General features: G+C 38.8%; 1 protein-coding gene across 3 annotated transcripts in view; it reads left to right on the plus strand.

Moving 5' to 3' along the window:
* CCDC60 (coiled-coil domain containing 60) overlaps window positions 1-19,471 on the plus strand; it is a 61,023-nt gene that overhangs the window by 27,528 nt on the left and 14,024 nt on the right. For all 3 annotated transcript variants that reach the window (XM_068653796.1, XM_068653797.1, XM_068653798.1), the window contains 3 exons: window positions 10,213-10,386; window positions 17,800-17,922; window positions 18,880-18,984. In XM_068653796.1, coding sequence (XP_068509897.1) covers window positions 10,213-10,386; window positions 17,800-17,922; window positions 18,880-18,984 — 402 coding nt within the window. The remainder of the gene's footprint in view (window positions 1-10,212; window positions 10,387-17,799; window positions 17,923-18,879; window positions 18,985-19,471) is intronic.

Consider the following 19,471-nt stretch of genomic DNA (forward strand, 5'->3'; position numbering starts at 1 on the left):
AGAGTGACATAGCATAGTAGTATGAATTTTAAAATTATCTCAAAAATGTTTGAAGTCGTTACCAGAACAGACTTAAATGCATTCATAACGCTTTAATATTCCACTTTAAACATTAAAAAACATGAAGTGCAGATAAACCATATAATTATGAACTCCTACCTCCTCTTAGTAATATTCTCTTTAAGTATAAGATGATCTTCATGATGATATACAAGAGGGTGATGGCAACGCAGAGGTTGTTCAGGCTGTCATCTTTCATAAATATCAGTCTATTCTAAGCAGAAAGTCTTACCAGTGCCTTCCGGCTAATGAGGTGTACCAAATCACTTTAGGGAGGTATCAGAGAGCTGGCAGGTTACCATTTTAACTAAACTACAAGTTAAAATATAGGAAGGAATTGCATGTCTTTTTGTAGCATAAAAAGATCTGTTTGGGAAATCTGTAGATAATGGTAATTCTTCTTCGGGGATCAATGTGCTGTAGTTCCAGTGGAGGTTGCACATGTAGACACAGAGAAGTCCTGAGTTACTTGGCTCAGCATTTCTCATTGTCTGATTCAGTGGGTGGAGTACAGTATGGCAGAAAAGATGACACCTTTATCTGTGACACTAGGCCAGGCTGCCCATGAACACCTCCAGGAAGGGGGCATCTGCAGCTTCTCTGGGCAACCTGTTGAGCACCTCACTGCCCTCAGTAAAGAATTTCCTCCTAACCTATGATCTAAATCTGATATCTTTTAGTTTAAAACTGTTCCGCTTGTCTTATCACTATCTGCCTGTGTAAAAAGTCACTCTCCATCTTTTTTATAAGCCCCCTTTAAGTACTGGGAGCATTCTCTTCTCCAGACTGAACATCCAGCTCTCTCTCATTGGAGAGGTGTTTTAGCCCTGTGGTCATCTTTGTAGCCCTCCTCTCGACCTGCTGTATAAGGTCCACATCCTTCTTGTGCTGGGTGCCCCAGCCCTGGACACAGCACTCCAGGTGGGGCCTTGGGAGGGCAGAGCAGTGGGGACAATCCCCTCCCATGACCTGCTGCCCACTCCTCTGTTGATACAGCCCAGGACGCAGTTGTTCTGAGCTGCCAGCACACTCTGGCTCATGTTGAGCTTTTTGTCTCCCAGAACCCTCAAGTCCTTTTCAGCAGGGCTGCTCTCCATGAGTTCTTCTCCCAGTCTGTACTCGTGTCTGGGATTACCCCAACCCAGGTGCAGCACCTTGCACTTGGACTTGCTGACCCTCATTAGGTTCTTATGGGCCCACTTCTCCAGCCTGTCCAGGTCCCTTTGGATGGCTTCCCTTCCTTGTGGTGTATTTACTGCGCTGCTCAGCTTGGTGTCATCTGCACATTTGCTGAAGGTGCACTCAGTTGCAGTCTGTCACTGATAAGAAGTTGAAATATCTTTAGCTTTGCTCTAATGATTATATTTTCATTTCTACAAGAGGAAATATTCTATTGCTATTTTTTTTTACTAAGACAAGAAAAACTGAAGAAGTACAGCCACTTTGAAATGACATTCAGCTTTGAAGGAGATACTTTTTTTTTATTGCTTTGTTGCAATCACATCTGTAAATGTGATCCAGAAATAATGTTAAGTAATCCACAGCTGCATGAGGATTATATGAGAACCAAGAAAGTAGAGGTCTTTGTAACTAATCATAAATTGTAGCAAGATGTAGGAACACTTACACAGCAAAAAAGATTACCAAAGCATTGGAGGCTTGTGGTCGTTAATACAAAATAAAAGCAGGTAGCCATAAATCACTTCTGTGAGCTAACTCAGCCAGAAAGACCATGCAAGTGTGCTGGAAATACTCATTATTAAACATCACCACAAAAAAATAGAGCTTAAAAATAAATATATTGCTTAAAATTAGACTAGTTGAAAATATTATCTTTATGTAAAAAAGAGGCACAAAACGCGAGAGCAACTGGAAACAAAACCAAACAGAATGTGTTACAACGGAAACATCTCAATTCCATTAAGGAGACAAATGTTTTCTTGTTTTTCTTGTTTCTGCCTCAGTTAAGTCCTTCTAATAAATGGATTGCCAGGCAAAATTGGTAATGATTTTCACTGACCCCCAAAAGAGGTAGAAATACAGATTTTTTTTTTTTTTGATGCCTAGAAAGGTGAAAAGAGGGATAATGTTTTTGAAAGTCTCTCTTCACCTAAGCTCTACAAATGGGGCAGGCTGCCAGACTGCTGTCCTTGTGTTCCTCTTCCCTGCACGAACTGATTAATACATCCCAGTTCCGCTCTGTGGCAAGGCTGAGGATATGCACTGAGGTGCACAGTGATGGAGTAGCCTGTTAGAAGGTCATTGTACTGGTGGATTTGCACAGTTTAAATACCTGACTGTAGGCATGGGGCTGAATTTGTTTCATCTAGAATGAGACATTTACCTGAGCTTTCTGAATTAGAAGCCCAGTCCCCCTAGACTACTTTTGCCATTGGATAGAAATAGATGTATTGAAAGATGATTCTGATCCTACGTTAACTTAAAGTCTGCCTTCAACTTGGGAGGAGTATATGCATTGTAGAGGAAATTAAATGAGTTTAGACTAAATAGTTACTTCTCATGAAACAGAGCTACATCTTGAAAAGCAGACATATTTTTTAGATTTAGTCTAACATAATCTAACAAACTACATGGGAAAGGAAGCAGAGGTGATGCAACTGCTTTGCCAGGGCACTCTCACTCACTTTTGGCAAGAAAAATAGGAGATGAGAAATTGTGTTTACTTCGTTAAGTGTGTCTATTTTGTTTAAATTGAAGCACTTCTATTATCACAAATTGCAGGTGTTTTCTATGGCTTCCAGCTATACCAGTAAGATAGCTTGTGGTTATGATATGTAGTATCAGGAAAAAAAAAAAAAAAAAGAAGAAAATGGACCTTATCTCTGTCAATGTAAAATTACAAGAACTGCTCACGTGGTGACTTATCTAAGCGTAGGTGCCCATGTAAAAACGACACGTTGTGGTCATCCTTAGTCAGTGATGCCTAGGAATTGACAGCTTTGAGCTACAAGCCCAAAGGGAAGGAGTTCATGCCATTTTGTGAGCCACTCAAGCCTTTATTTGCAAAATGGATGCGCCCAGCTTCTGTAGATGTACTGCATTTCCTATAGTTTGAAGAAAATTGGCTCCCCTGCCTCTGTTCCAGTAGTGTTAGTTAAATAAAACTAAATGTCAAACTGTTGGCAATTTTGCAGTATTCCAGTGGCTGATTTTTATGTTTTAAATTAGAAACTGCATGTTTCTTTAAAATGGTTCAAGTTTCCTGAAGGCAGATCTCTAAAAGTCAGTCTGCTGAAAGCTCAGGCTCTACTAATGCATTCTTTATGCCCGCAACAGCAATTAGACTGACATACCCCAAGAGCTGTTTCGGCTACTTCTCTTCCTGCTAGTGGCTTTGTAACTAGCTGTCTTTGAAGGATACTTTTTAATACAAAGCCACTTGAGTTTTGTGATTGAAAAGGTAGCTACTATGGGAAGACTTTAAAAGGCAAGAAATGAGTTGGGTTTGGAATTTTGGTTATGAATCTTGACTGTCCTTACCTGTGGATCTATACCAACCCTGTTTTAATATATACAGGCAAAGAAAACTTCAGTGGAGATTCTGATATATTGGCATTCATTAATGTGCATGGTTTACTAAATGATTCAGTGGAGCGTGTGAGAGTGGAGAGGAGACTGTAGTTACAAACCAAAAAAGTCAGGCAGAACTAACTGAGAAGGTGCAATGTCTATCTGCCAATATTAGTTTCCAGTGTACTTAATACTTCCTAATGTAGGTTGCTTGGAAACCAGTGTTGTGTGCCCTTTTGCTGCTTGGCAGAAATCACTCTAATTGGCATGTTTCTAGCACTGTCACTGCTGGCAGTCTGCAGCATTTTTTTTTTCCAGAAGCAAAAATTTTCTTTACATGAGTGATGGCTCACATTAATTAGACAGCAGTCATGGCCAAAGACATCCATTTAAGTGTATGGGTGTATGAATCATCATCTCTATCATCAATCACTGGAAAGACTGCTATTCCCATCAACATTTCTGTCTTTCCAGGCTGTTCATTTGAGTCTCAATCTCCTTTCTTCTCGTGCAAAAGTATGTTTATTATTTGAAAATGTGTAAGTGGAAATAGTTCATTGCGTATTAGATTTTACTACTGAAACATGACAGTCTAATTCTTTGTATTGTGACAAAAAATGACACATTGTGACTGAATGTTTGAACAAAGCTACCACTTAAAATGGGTTTTCCACTACTTAGTAGTAAATGTCATTGTTCTGTGAATACCTTTGTGCGGTAAGGTAAAATGCTAGATTGTGAGGAGTAGATTCTACTTTCGTGTGAATATCCTGAACCAACCGTATTTCTAAGGGGGTCGGGACCTCATTGGAGTTCCACTTACGAAGTGTGTTTTTATGGGAAACATGAACTTAAAGTTGTTTTTGTACTTTCTTACAGGGAAAAAAAAAGGTAAGCCTAAAAATCTTCAGATGACTTTTTTTTTTCCTTTCTTTCTGAAGTCTAAGTAATCATTTCCCCAAAGCTTTGGGAGAAGAATTTGAAGCAAAGCCTCAAAATTGACAAATTTTTCTTCCCTTCATCAGTACAAAACTGTCTTATCTGTGCTGCTCTGTAATTACTTCCCCCCCTGACCTTAGTTTATGTACTTCTCCAGAGAAACCAGGAGCTGGAAACCTAAATGTATCTGCATCCTGCATGCAACTTTTCCATCACCAAAATCAGCAAGAATAGAATTTACAGCACAGTGCAACTGGAGAAGGACCTGTATATACTTCCAGAAGTAGTAGTTGCATGTTCTTGCGTTCTGGGGCTTCTTAAAAGTGAAATTGCTACCCTTCATTCTTTCTAGGTTCAGAACACGTTTACACGTAAAAATAAGATCTTTTGTATATTACTTTGTACCTCCAGGTAGCCAAACATTTGTGTTCTTCCACATTAGAGAACCTCTCCTCACTTCACGAGGGAAGCAGCATTTTCATTTTTTTAATGTCTTTGTAGTTAATTAAAAACCACTCTAAATTATCTTTAAATGTATGATAATATATTAATATATTCACCTGGTCACATCTTTTATAATAGTGTTACGTTGTTTTCACTAGAAGGTCTTTATTTTTTCTTGCAGTCTGTGAACATACAACAAATTTATTCATGTTTTATTTTGTTTCATGACTGCATAGTCAGATTTTCATTTGAAAATATGCATCATCACTTTTATGCAGAGCCTGTTTTTTTTTGTGTGTGTGTGTGTTTTTTTTAAACAAATATGTTTGAGTAGAGAGTATTGTACTCATCTTCAGGAGAATAAAACAGAAATCTACATCTGAAATAATCTGGGTATTCCAGATTGTATCCATACCTTGAACTGTCCAAGACAGATGTTGATATGGTACCACTTTAGTTCCTTGCCGGAATGGTTAATGGTTCAGTATGGTAAATGATAACGGATGTCTGAGTATCTGCATTTAATAGATCTTAATGTAATTATAATCTGTTGGGTTTTTTTACTGAATTTAAGAAGATAAGATGTATTAATATTTACCTATTAGTTTCTTACTGTGTGTTTACTCAGCCATTAAATAGGGTAGTAAGCATTGTGTTCCTGTTTCTCTGTTGCCTTATATATATTGTTGCAACTCTGTAATTTGGCTATAAACACTACCAAACCAGAATTCTTAATTTACATTAGTACCTATATATTAATTGTGAATACTTGCAAGTGTTTTCTGCCCATGTGCTGAGACTTCAGGACGTGACCTAAACGCCATGTAGACAGAGCTCAAGAGCAGGCTCACCGCTTGTGGCTTTTGGTAATTTAAGAAGGGAGGTCATACAAGCACTTTTTAATAACTCTCCAAGTATACCTTAAGTGAAGAGTGCACTAATTCTCATTTTCAATGAGATTGTCTTACTTTGAGATCCCAAATGTGTAAAGCACTCTTAATAAATAACTTAGGGACATACAGGCATAGATACATATGCATTACCATACTGAACATATGGGCACTAAAGAATTGAGTGGAATAGTCAGCAGCTCCAGTATGTACTGAGAATGGAACAGGTTCTCCACTGGTGTGAATTTGTATCAGTGTTGACAGTTTACAACAAACGTGGAGTTTACTCTCCTGTTGTTCTGTGTGCTTTGTAAATGAGAACAGTACTGTGTCATAAGGATTTTCTTTTATCTCTGCACTTCCTGCTGTTTTACAGATACGATTTAAGCTTTACAGCACCTTGTCAGACAGTTAGAGGACATATTAGAATTGCTTCAGCTATTAGGATGCAGCAACCGCTCAAATGAAGACTGATGTGTTATTGCACATACACACCACATAGTATTTTCAGGAACTGGAATGATTAAAACAAAAAAGTGTCCTATTCCAACTGAAACAGCTGTCAGGACAGTAACATTTAATCAGCTGAAACCTGATGAGAATGCAGGCGTTAACACTTGAGCACCTGCAGAGATAGCTATGGGATTCTTAATGACTTCAAGTAATCAGAACTTCCATCTTGTTTTAAGTTCAAAAAGACAGACTGTCCATTACCACAGTGCTGCCTAGGCTCAGGCCTAGATTTTAAGTTTAATACACATGAAGTGTTTAATACACATGAACTGCTCTCACCACTTCCTTCTGTGGATATTTCTTTGAATTCTTCAAGATCTAGCCGCTCATCAGCCTCATTTGAGGGTTTTGATAGGATCATAGCTTTTGATGGCATGGCTGCAGAGAATTCAAATTTTCATTAAGACGACTTGTGCTGTTTTTTAATTCATTGGTTTAGTCTGTAACATTCAGAATGCTGCATACAATTTAGCTGTCTTTACTGTAGTTTCCAAGTTACTGCTTCCTGTGCTTTTTTGTATAGATATGGGTTGTATTACTTCTTCTGCTATAGAAATTATTCACTCAGCATGCTTTTAAGTGACAGTGTGCATAAAATTGCACTTGGTTTTCACTTGAGAAGCCTTAGCTCTTAGTGAATTTGTCACAACTGCTACAAGTTTGGCAGTTCCCAGCTGCCATTCACCTTGCAACACCCTCAGCAGAATCTGGTCTTGTGCCCAAGGAGAGAAGCTTTTACTGGGTTTGTAGGGAGTTGTTGCAGTTGCAAGTTGAAATGCTTTTATGAAATGAAAGGAAATGGCATTTAGAAAGCATGTGCTTTCAGTGGCTTTTAGAGTAATGCCACATTGGTTTTATTTATATTTGCAATTGGCTATAAGCCTCTGGAAGAGGCTAAATGCCTACTGTACAGTGTCTGGAGCAGGAGATGTTCTGTCATTAGTTTTATTGATATGAAGGCTGTAACCATTCAGATAAGAAAATTATATAAGCTGTTCTATGAAACAGAGACTAACAATTTCCATGATCAGAGAAATGATGCATATGTAGTAATTGTATGATAGATAAATAGTTATTTTCCTTAAAGCTCACAACTCAATTTTTATTTACCATGATTATAATGTGAGGCCTTAGAGAGAGGAAGAATCAAGCAGGTACATAGAGACTGCTATTTCTTTGCACCTCTGGGAATGGGATAGGGGAAGACTAGCAGGAAGAATTAATGAGACTCAGATGTCCCCAGTAACACCACCTGCTGCACTGAATACAGCTGCTTAACAGATGAGCAGCCTCATGGTAATGCAACCTTCTGCCCTTCTTTCTAGCAGGTCTGTTCAGGCTGGGGTTACACCAGCTGATCTGAGTGAGAGCTTGGCATCACATGTTCAGGAGTATATGTCATTCATTTAGTAAATCACCTCCCACAGAACTTGTTTTTATGCAAGGTAAATGTGCGGTGGTTGTTAATGGTAAATCTTGATTGTCTGGAACAAATAAATCCTTAGTATGATTCCTTTGAATTTAGTGAAGATGAGCAGTGCACTTATAAAATATATTTAAACAATGTAAAAAACCTGGAAACCATCAAATACTTCATTTTTTCAACAGGAAGTTATTACATTGATAACTTCCTGTTGAAAAAATGAAGTATTTGATGGTACATTATCACTGCTCAGGAAACTCCTTTAAAAGGAAACTCCTTTAATTTTCATACTGACAAAGATATTAACTTAAAAAATAAGACGTCCTTTTATCTGAAAAAGTTGAAAATCTGTGTTGTGACTACAGTTGACTGATACTCAGTTACTTTAATAAATGGATGCCAAATTTTATCTTGATTGTATTTTAATGAATGATTCTTACCTACTTGTCAAATAGACAACACAGATAAATTTATGAAGTTATTGTACAAACAGGGTATCCTGATGCCAGAATTAAAAATGCAGAAATATATGATGTCCTGTTTCAGCAATACACTATAAATCTTCAGTGAAGAAAAGTACACTTGCCACCTCTATATTTTAAGCTTGGGTTTATTTTACTGTTTTCCTAAAAAGAGTCCATGAACCTTCAGAGTAATTCACGAATATGCCAGAAATAATCCTATGGAGTTATGAGAGGGCTTTATTTAGAGACTGGAGCTAATTTTGTGATACCTGAGACTTCAAGGAAGTCACAGACTCAATGTTCATTCACAAGCATGTATAACTTTTCTTGTTCCTATTGTTATATAAGAGCAATCATTGATTTTGGCATACATATATTGAAGTCTTCTATATTAGATAAGCATTAAAAAATTGTAATGAATGCACTTTGCCACTTATACATCTTTCTCCGGTAGTACTGGTTATGGCTGTTAATGTAAAAAGAAACAAACAAAACCTTTCTAATTTATATATTTTTGATTCATCAAATAACGTTATTGTTCCCTATTTGTGGTATTATAATGCACAGGTACAGCAGTGGTTTTGATTTAAAGGGGGAATACTTATAGTAATTACTGTGTGCAATAATGTAGAACAAGCACTATGGAGGGAAAAAAATATTTTAACATATAAGTATCTTGATGGCTGGGAGAAAAGAGAGAGCTCGAGAACTACTGGAAAAGATCAGAAAGCAGGATTTTGCAGTTACTAAACATTTTCTAGTATCCCGAGAGGTGTCTGTTATACAAAATACTAGGTTCTTATGGAAGAAAAAAGACAATCCAGTCTGACAAAGCTCTGAAGTCCTCATGTTTTTCTAAAGCATGCAGTATTTCTTGTCAGGGACATTTATTGTCTCATTTTATTTTATTTTTTAGCATAGAAATATCTGGCAGATGGGTTGCCATCTTTCTGCAAATGAAAGGTGTTCAGACTTGCATTTGTGATTGCTGGACTTAAAGTTTACAAAACCCAGTCCCAAAACCATTAAATTGTGCAAGTGGTTTTTCATCAAGGGAAGCAAGGAGGGAGTAAATGGTTTCACTTGAGAATTAGTTAATTTGGTGCCTGAAATGTGTACCCTATATGATCTTCAGGTGCTTTAATGCATCTCTGGTAATAAAAGGAGGGGTAGGGGTGTATTACTTCTAAGTAAAAAAACAAGACCCAGCTTTCAAGACTAGATTGTTTTTGAAAGAATCAATACTAGCTGATGACACTTAATTCCAAAGTCAGCAATGCCTTAATTTAAAGGGCCCCATCCTATGCTTGAATAGCATGCTCTTGTCTTAGATCATCTGCTCCATTCTAGGTAACGTGTTAATAAGTGGTGGTGTGCCATACACCTTTTCCTCCCCAGCTCACCTTTTCTTTTTTTGTCTCTGTTATCATCCTCCAGGGAGTGCATTATGGTTTCTTCATTTCCTTCTCTCGCAGTAATACCCGTCCTGTCTTCGGCTTGCTCACTGCCTTCTCTGGCAGCTTCCCTTTGACTAACAATTCAGCCTTCTGACAGCAAGTGGAATTTAACAGCTAACAGGTAGCTTCAGGGTACTGCCTGTCAGCTGCTGACAACTGAATTAAGACAGTGAGGGGCCCACTGGTCAATTGGCTGCTGTAAATTAGAATGAGTTGGGTAGTTTTTAAATCAAGTAGTGGACACAGTGGTGTCCTGAGTTCAGTAGTTAACCTCCAACATTGAATAGTTAACCTGTGCTGAAAGAGGTAACGGAAAGATCTCCCAGTTCACATTAGGGAATTGTTGTCCTCTCTCATACTACAGAAATAAATACTGATGTTAAATATAGAAAAATGTGAAATCTGTTAAAAGTGCAGTTGGTGGGCTGCATAGAAATTAATTTTCTAATATGTCTTTAGTACACTGGCCAAATTATGATGATTTTTGGCAGGCATCATGTCAGCGCTGTGAAGCAAGGTGGAGCATATTTCCATATACTTCACCAAGAATCACTGGAGAGGAAGAACACACTGAACAAACAGGCTCAGGGCACAAGATGGGAAACTGATTTCCAGCCACCCACACATTTCTCGGATCCAGAGGAGTCAGAGGAAGAAACAAGCACGTAAGTCAACTCAGAGGGCTTTTGGTCGTCCAAGGTCAGTGACTTTAAAAAGTAACAATCTCTGTTTTCTGTCATTACTTGGTATTGAGCCAGATTACTACTTATGTGAACTAAAAGAAAAAATGCTTAAAAATCTGTGAATACATCTGAACTTAACAAGCATGGAACAAAAATGTTTGAGGCACTGTTAAAAAGGGGTAAGTTTAGAAGGTGGAAAGTCTTTTGAACTAGGGAAAGGTTTCATAGCCAACTTAGAACTGATTCTCTGAGGAGAAGAGGAGGTCTGGTGAGAATTTGGCATGCTTTTGTCCCCAAAATAGGACCACAGAACTAAGAATAATAAAGAATTGCATGCAGAATAAGTGGCTTGGCTTGCAGAATGTGTTTCTTGGCTAGTTCAGACCTATTACCACCTTCCTCTGGTATTCTCTCCATTAGATAGGTTTCAATCTTTTGCCTCAGTCTGATCTCTTCAGTGCACCTCTAATGCTTGTTATGTTGTTCTACTTGTCTTCCATCTCTCAATCCTCACTAGGTGGTGAGATAATTAAATACTTGCTCAGCAGGACAGAATGGTTATTCTAGAGGTTACAGACCTTTGGGAGCATTATTGCATCAAAAGCTCATTCATGTCTAACAGTTTTCCATGGCTGGCTCTATGTTCCCAGTGCTTCCAACTTCAATTTTATCTGAAGATAAAAAGACTAATGAGAGGCAGAGGCTAATCTGATGATCAAAATGGATTTGGAGTTTGTTCTGAAAATCAATACGGCATTGTAATGCCAGTATGCCTGACTTCTATAAAAGATTTCCCAGGAAGTCACAGCACAATGTTGCCATTATGAGTTAGGACTGTAGTTAACTATGCTTTCCTCAACAGTTTGCTGTGGCTTTTGTCCAAGCTAGGTACTGGGTTCCTATCATTCACCTTTCTTTCATGAGCTGACTCTCAACTTGGAGAATTCAGTCTCCAGAATCATCCAAGATGCAGTCAGACCCCAGTCACAAAGTGAGTTGACAATTTATAACCGTTATTAAAAAACAAGATTTTTTTTCCTGTTAGTTTGAAACCCAGTCCAAATAACCAACCAAACACACAAAAAAACACAGATAAGTAGCATAGATAGACTGAGAGTTTTCAAGCAGAAAAGTATTATATTTACTAGAGTCACGTTTGATACACAGTGTTCTAAATGGTCACTAGCTGAATAGCTAGAAAAGATGAGAAAATAATAGGATGTTACTGAAAAATAAATGGTGTTACAGAAGGAGAAAAGGTATAGGGTATAAAGGTCAAAGTATTTTGGAAGTTTTGCCTCTGTCTGCATAAGCTAAAACTTTCTTCTTACCTTAACCAAGTCACCTACGACCATGTTTTTAAATGGCTTTGTGAAGCACTGTGATCCCAGGATAATAAAGGCCACATAAACATTTTAGGTAAACAGGACTACTTAATAAAAATAAATTCTTGAATACATAACCTCCCAGAAAGCCTTTTGTAAACTCAGTGCTCATTATTCGTTTTTGTATGTAACTGTTCTGTCACCCATAACTCAGCTAATCCCCATTTATTGCACGGGAAAAAAAAATTGCATGTATGAAAAATATCATTGCCTCTATTATTGTGATGATTCAGGTCATTGAAGGCATTTGTTTGCTTCTGTTTAGATATAGCAGGGCTGACCTAAAAAGATTTAACATTCTTCTATTCCTTTATGAAGGTATAGCCATACAGATAATTTTATCTTTATGTAGAAATGGCTTCTTCTAGCAGTAAAAACAAAACAAAAAAAACCTTCTAGTGCAGAGTCTTCCAGGCTTGTGGGTGAATACTGACAAAGCCACTTTAATCTTATACCTATACTAGGCTCTTTGACAGTTGTAAAAATAGCTAAAAAAAAAAAAAAAAAAGACCCCAAACTCTACACTAGTAAAAGTTCCCACTGTAAGCTTGCTATCCTTGAGTATTTTTACTGAGTTGATTAAAACAGCGAAATGTTAATGTGTTAATTGAGAGTTTAATTTCATTTTTAGAGTAAAGCTTTCTAAAACCTGCCAACATTTCTACTTGGAAGCCAGTAGAATGTGATCAGATGTCAAAATTTAGGGGGGTTATGGAGAATTTTCTCAACTCCAGGATGTGTTGAGTGGCACAGGAGGACACACTGAAACAAGTGAAAGAAGAATGCATGGTGTTGTCAGGTGTGCCTTTGTTCATTCAGAACTGTCCCATGTGATTTACCCATGTGGTGTTAGCTCCAGTTATGTGATGTTTTACACATATTTGTCTGCAGTGGTAGGCAGTTTAAAAGAAAAAAAAGTCTAGATACAAAATACAGATCATTATCTGTTGTGGAAACTTTCTTCACTCCCAGCTTTCACAGTACTGACTTTAAAGATGAGGAACTTCATGGAATAAGTAAGTCCCTGAAGCAGTGCTAAACTGCTGGAGGAGCACAAAATGCCTTTTTAACAGATGATGTCTGGCTTCAGTCTTTCTCAAGAGATGAAACTATTGGCATGGTTTTATATGCTCAAATTTCACTGAAGGTGTGACACTGTGAAGGGTCTAGGCATTTTCTGTCACCCCCTTCCTCTTTTCCTCTACAAGACAAGAGCAAATACTAAGTCTCTGCTGGGACTTCTTTATTGCTGTTACGTAAATTGTAGCATTTAAGTCTGTTATCAACTGTTTTAAATATATCAGTGCTTCAGAGTTGGTAAGTTTCTTTTCATAACACATGACAAAGTAGAAGCAAAGTGCCACCCAGCAGGAATAGGGATTCCATCGAGGACTTAAACGCATATACAGTAGTCCCACTGTATGTATCAGTATTCAGTTATCCATTAGAACTACAAAGAAGAAGTTAGGAGAGTGATTTGAAGAAGCATAAAACAGGCATGTTGTTCCGAACAACAAAGTATGTGGAATTCATGTGCTCTGGTTATCTCTAATAAGTACAAATTTAGGTAAGGTTATCTGAATGAAGAAGATGCTTAATGAGGTTTTGTTTAAGACATTTCTTTTGGGACAGCAGGAATACCTGCCAATTTTTATGGTTCTTAGATATCTTTGTTAGACTAAATAATAAATGTGTTCATTCATTTCTTAGTTGGCTGTAGAGCTGCACTGATCTCCGTAAAAGAAAAGGTCCCTGAACATAGAGCTGAAATGCCCCTGCCAGTGTTGTATGTACTATTCACAGTTGCTGCTTTAGAAAATGTGTAGCAATTGAATGCTTGGGGACACACTCCCCAGCCCTTGTTCCAATTATTTACTAGTTTGTAGTAGGCAATAAGAAGTTTGAGGGTGTCAGCTTCCTTAGTTTGAGGAAGGAAATGTTAATCCACAATTGTTCATCCATATAGGAAGTCTGTGCTAAAGAAATCTGCATGTAACTTTAAGTTTGAAGCTCCACCCAGTTCTCAGTTAACCTCTCACCTGTTTAAGACCAATATCATTTCAGTTTTATACTAATTTATTATCCAGCTTATAGTATTTCATGTTATATTTTCTCTGTGGATCTCCTGTCTTATGTAGGAGCTGTGCCATTCAGTCACTCTTCTAAATTGCACTGAAGGAGAAAGCAAACTATCGCAGATATATCTGACATGCTTCACTCTTATTGCTCTTTTCTTTTTGGCTTCTTTGACTATCACACTAATTTTTAATGCAGGGATGAACCATTGGAAGGTTGTTCTATTTATTCTTGTCTTCATTAAGTCCTCCTCTGCCGCACACAGTCACTTTACACAGCCCTATGTACTCTCAGTTTTAAAAGCCTCCTTCACTTGTCTTGGCTTAGGTGATACAGACTTGGAGTCTGTGTTGATTGTAGGCATTTTTCCTTATTTTTCATATTGTGATCTTGACATGATGTGAGCAAAAAGTGTTGTATTTCTGAAAAGATGCTCTATTCTATCTCCACTAAGTCCATAATCATGCTCTCTCTGCTTTGGAAAGGTATATGAGGTTTCCATATACTGCTGCTGCCTTTGAACTATGAGCTGGTGCTTTTGACATGAGGACCTGATTCAGCATCCCAGAGGAATATATTTTGAAAAACAGGTTATGGTATATGCCTGTTTACTGACAAGTGATTTGTTCATTCTTTACAGACAAAAAGCTCTGTAGAAAAGGTCATGTTCAGCTCTGTATGCTGTGCTCACTAACTTTACGTGATTGCTTTCTGTGATTTTTAAGTTCTTGCGATTGTTGTGTGAGATTCTCTGTTCATTCCTTTCTGGTTTAAGTGGAAAACGAACAATCTTTCTGGTTATCTAGTATGTCTTGGTTACAGTGTGCATTTGTGGCTACATTTGGGCCTTGGAAGTAAAATAATGGCAAAGATTGAAGCGTATCATTAAACTAGCAGGAGCAAATTCTGCTTTTCCAGAGCCCTTTAGAAAGTGTCTGCAGACAGATTGTATGCTCCTATAAGACAATTTCATTCTGTCAGAGTTACCAGCAACAATCTTTGTTCTTAGGTTAAAGGCAATTTTTGAAGTGTTTAAGGTTTAAAAAGTAAAAAGTCTTGAATGTAAGGAAAATAAATATCTTTCTATTTGGCAGACAGCTCAGTGAAATGTGTACCTTATTACTAGCGAGTTTTCATGTCGTGTTCTATAAAAGGTTTGGGCTTATCTGTGTCATACTGGGCCCACACTTTGACTTGATGTTTTAGCCATCCATGCATCCATGTCCTAGTGCAGAACAGCTCCATACTCAGGTGTAGTCAGGTGTAGAAGACCCTAGCAATTACAGGCCTGTCAGTCTCACATCAGTGCCTGGTAAAATCATGGAGAAGATGGTTCTCGAACGTATTGAGGCGCACCTGGGGGACAAAGCAGTCATTGGTCCCAGCCAGCATGGGTTTGTGAAGGGTAGGTCCTGCCTAACTAACCTGATTTCCTTTTATGATAAGATCACCCGTATGGTAGACCAAGGGAAACCAGCTGATGTGATTTTTTTGGACTTCAGCAAGGCTTTTGACACGGTTTCCCATAGGATCCTACTGGACAAAATGTCCAGCATACAGCTAAATAAAAACATCATACGATGGGTGAGCAATTGGCTAACGGGCAGGGCCCAAAGGGTTATGGTGAATGGGGCTGCGTCAGGCTGGCGGGCGGTCACCAGTGGGGTCCCTCAAGGCTCCATTTTAGGGCCGGTACTTTTCAATATTTTTATAAACGATCTGGATGTAGGAATAGAAGGCATTTTGAGCAAGTTTGCTGATGACACCAAACTTGGAGGAGTTGTGGACTCGAATGAGGGTGGAAAGGCCTTGCAGAGGGATCTGGATAGGTTGGAGAGCTGGGCGATCGCCAACCGCATGAAGTTCAATAAGAGCAAGTGCCGGGTCCTGCACCTGGGACGGGGAAACCCTGGCTGCACGTACAGACTGGGCGACGAGATGCTGGAGAGCAGCCTAGAAGAGAGGGATCTGGGGGTCGTGGTAGACAGCAAGTTGAATATGAGCCGGCAGTGTGCCCTGGCAGCCAGGAGGGCCAACTGTGTCCTGGGGTGCATCAAGCACGGCATCGCTAGTAGGTTGAGGGAGGTGATTGTCCCGCTCTACTCTGCGCTGGTGCGGCCTCACCTCGAGTACTGTGTGCAGTTCTGGGCACCACAGTATAAAAAGGACATGAAACTGTTGGAGAGTGTCCAGAGGAGGGCTACGAAGATGGTGAAAGGCCTGGAGGGGAAGACGTACGAGGAACGGCTGAGGGCACTGGGCCTGTTCAGCCTGGAGAAGAGGAGGCTGAGGGGAGACCTCATCGCAGTCTACAACTTCCTCGTAAGGGGGTGTCGAGAGGCAGGAGACCTTTTCTCCATTAACACCAGCGACAGGACCCGCGGGAATGGAGTTAAGCTGAGGCAGGGGAAGTTTAGGCTGGACATCAGGAAGGGGTTCTTCACAGAGAGAGTGGTTGCACACTGGAACAGGCTCCCCAGGGAAGTGGTCACTGCACCGAGCCTGACTGAATTTAAGAAGAGATTGGACTGTGCACTTAGTCACATGGTCTGAACTTGGGTAGACCTGTGCGGTGTCAAGAGTTGGACTTGATGATCCTTAAGGGTCCCTTCCAACTCAGGATATTCTATGATTCTATGATTCTATGATACTGGGCCCACACTTTGACTTGATGTTTTAGCCATCCATGCATCCATGTCCTAGTGCAGAACAGCTCCATACTCAGGTGTAGTCTGAATAAGTAGATCACTGGAGGAAGCAGTCTGTCTCTTGGGCTGTAAGGCTGACCCTGCCCTTCTTCCTGTGCAGACACAAAGGAGTAAGTCAGGGCTCCAAAACAAAGATTTGCATTCAGTAAGTGATTTAGGGAACTGCTTACTATCACTTCTCAGTTCTTTCCAAAACAGATCTTTTAAGAGCTGCTTGCATATGTTGGCATAAGGTCAGAGATGTCATCCTGTGACAGTCACTGATTCTATAGGAAACGCCCAGACAGGCTCTTTAAGAGTATAGATGGGTTTAAGACATAGCGTTTATCTCAATTCAAGATATAAATGTCAGCATACATGTAGTGAATGAATTTGGGATTGAAAGCATTCTCTCACAGCTCTGTAGAAATCATAGAATCATAGCATGGTTTGGGTTGGAAGAGACCTTAAAGATCATCTAAATTCAATCCCCTTGCCACAGGTAGGGACACCTCCCACCATACCAGATGTCCCAAAGCCCCATCCAACATGGCCTCAAGCACTTCCAGGGATGGAGCATTCACAGCTTCTCTGGGCAACCTGTGTCAAGTGCCTCACCACCCTCTGAGTAAAGAACTTAATGTCTAATCTAAATCTACCCTTTTTCATGTTTAAAGCCATTCCCCCTTGCCCTACCACTACATTCCCTGACAAAAAGTCCCTCCCCAGCTATCCTGTAGGCCCCCTTTTAGGTACTGGGAAGTTGCTGGAATTCGTGGAGACTTCTCTTCTAATTTTTGATGATGTTGATGTTGAGCATCCCCAACTCTCTTCCTTCATAGGAGAGGTGCTCCAGCAACCTTGATCATCTTCACGGCCCTCCTCTGGACTCCTAGTAGGCCCATGTCCCTCTTGTGCTGGGTGCATGCCCCCAAATTCAGTTTCAAATAAATCTTCAATTGCTAATAATAAATAGTAGTATAAATATGTAAACACAAATAATAACATTTAAGTTATCATAAACATACTATGAATAATTGTACATCCTGGTAAATATCAGATTTGCAATATTAAAAATATATGCAGTAATTCCCAATTTAGAGAAAGCGTTTTTGTTTTTTTTTTTTTTTAAAATGTGAGGAGGAGAGTGGGAATGTGGTGATGTGAACACTGTAAATGATTTTATTGGTTCTGTCTTCATTTCACATACTCCTTTTTTTTTAACTCTATTCTGTTCTTTCCTATAGCTGTTCTCTAACAGAAAGCAACTACTTGAAGAAGTCAGGGAAGAAGAAAAAAAAGATGACCTTACGGTCTTTCACTCCTGCTTATACCAGTGTCCTGATTCCAAGACCCCCTGAAGCAAAAAGGTATATATGAAGGCAGGTTTATTTCATGCTTTCCTTGGTAGGACACCAGGGGGATTCACAGCAAAGCAGACCCATAATGCATATGCATCTTTTTAACTGGTGGACAAGATCAGGTGATCTTTAAGGTCCCTTCCAGCCCAAACTATTCTAGCATTCTGTGATTCCTGAGAATTTCATGAAGATAAGTCAAAATAATCAGTCTTAAGCGACTTAAATTTCAATTGTAAATGTTTGAATCCTAATAAGTTACTGAAAACCCTGTGTGGGCACATGTGAACAAACATACATTGTTTGCCCTCCAGATTTTGATTCAGAAAATTCTGACTTATTTGCATATATGGTATAACTTTTGAGATAAGGCTTATCTTAAGGAAAGGCTGTAAAAGTTAATATTTAATTTGCCTATTTAAAAAAAAAAAAAAGGTAGGCCTAGGAAAGACAGGGAAAAAACAGTACACATCATATACACTATTTTGTTTATTAACCTGTTGCTCACCAAAAGTACCTTTAAATATTCACACTTGCCTGTGGACTAAGTTAAAATGCTAAAGATAATCTTAGTTCAGAAAAAGATCAGCCTGGCATTTTGAACTAACACATTGCCTCTTCTCAAATGCAAAGCCTTAGAAGCTACTGTAGAATCCAAAAAAACACCCAATGAGATACATAAGAATCCAAATCATGAGGTCATAAATCCTGGAACCCTCATAGGTATGAAAGTACTAAGTACATCACAAAGGCAAGTCTGTTGGAACATTTCCCACCAAATAATATGCATCAATGTTGCAAAAACCTCAAGAGGTGTCTACAATTCACCGGGACAATAAACAATTTGTTACAGAAATGCCTTTTATCAACAAGAGCTTTTATTGCTAGGCTATCTACTTGGCAACATGTTGCCAGTTGGACTATATTTTCCTAACTGTAGCATAACACATTTGTTTCTCCACTTTATAGTGAACATCTTTTCCGACAGCTGTGTGCCATACACTGGCTTTTGGAAGCTTTGACCCTTGAATCCAACAATTCGATGCATTCCATATTAACCTGCTGGAATCCAATGTACGTTCATAATGCATGGTAGTCTTTGGAGTAAGGATTTTGGAATCTTTTGTCCTTTATACCTTGTTGTTTCTCTTATTTCAAGTAATAACTATTTGAGTGAAATGTTATTAATTCCATGCCATGCAGCATAAACAAATTTTGCATTGACATTGCCCCCATGCAGTCAGCAGGGAGTTGTACAGTCAAATTAATAGCACAGCATGGTCCTCTATTATTGCAAGTTACAGAACTAGCAGAAAATACTGAGTTGACCCAACCAAATTTAGTTATGTTTTCTTTCTTTCTTTCTTTTGTTAATAATTATGAAAATTAAATACATGTATTAATGTGTATGTGTATTCCTGGAGCCTTCTTTAGAGGGTTATCCCAGTGAACACAACAGGAATTCCAGGAATGTTATAATTACAGAACAAAGCCAGCTATTAGGTGATATTTAGTGGCTGCTTTTATTCTATCAATTATGTTACAATGGTGATGGTACTTC

This window comes from Anas acuta, chromosome 17 (genome assembly GCF_963932015.1).
Source record: "Anas acuta chromosome 17, bAnaAcu1.1, whole genome shotgun sequence".
NCBI lineage: Eukaryota > Metazoa > Chordata > Aves > Anseriformes > Anatidae > Anas > Anas acuta.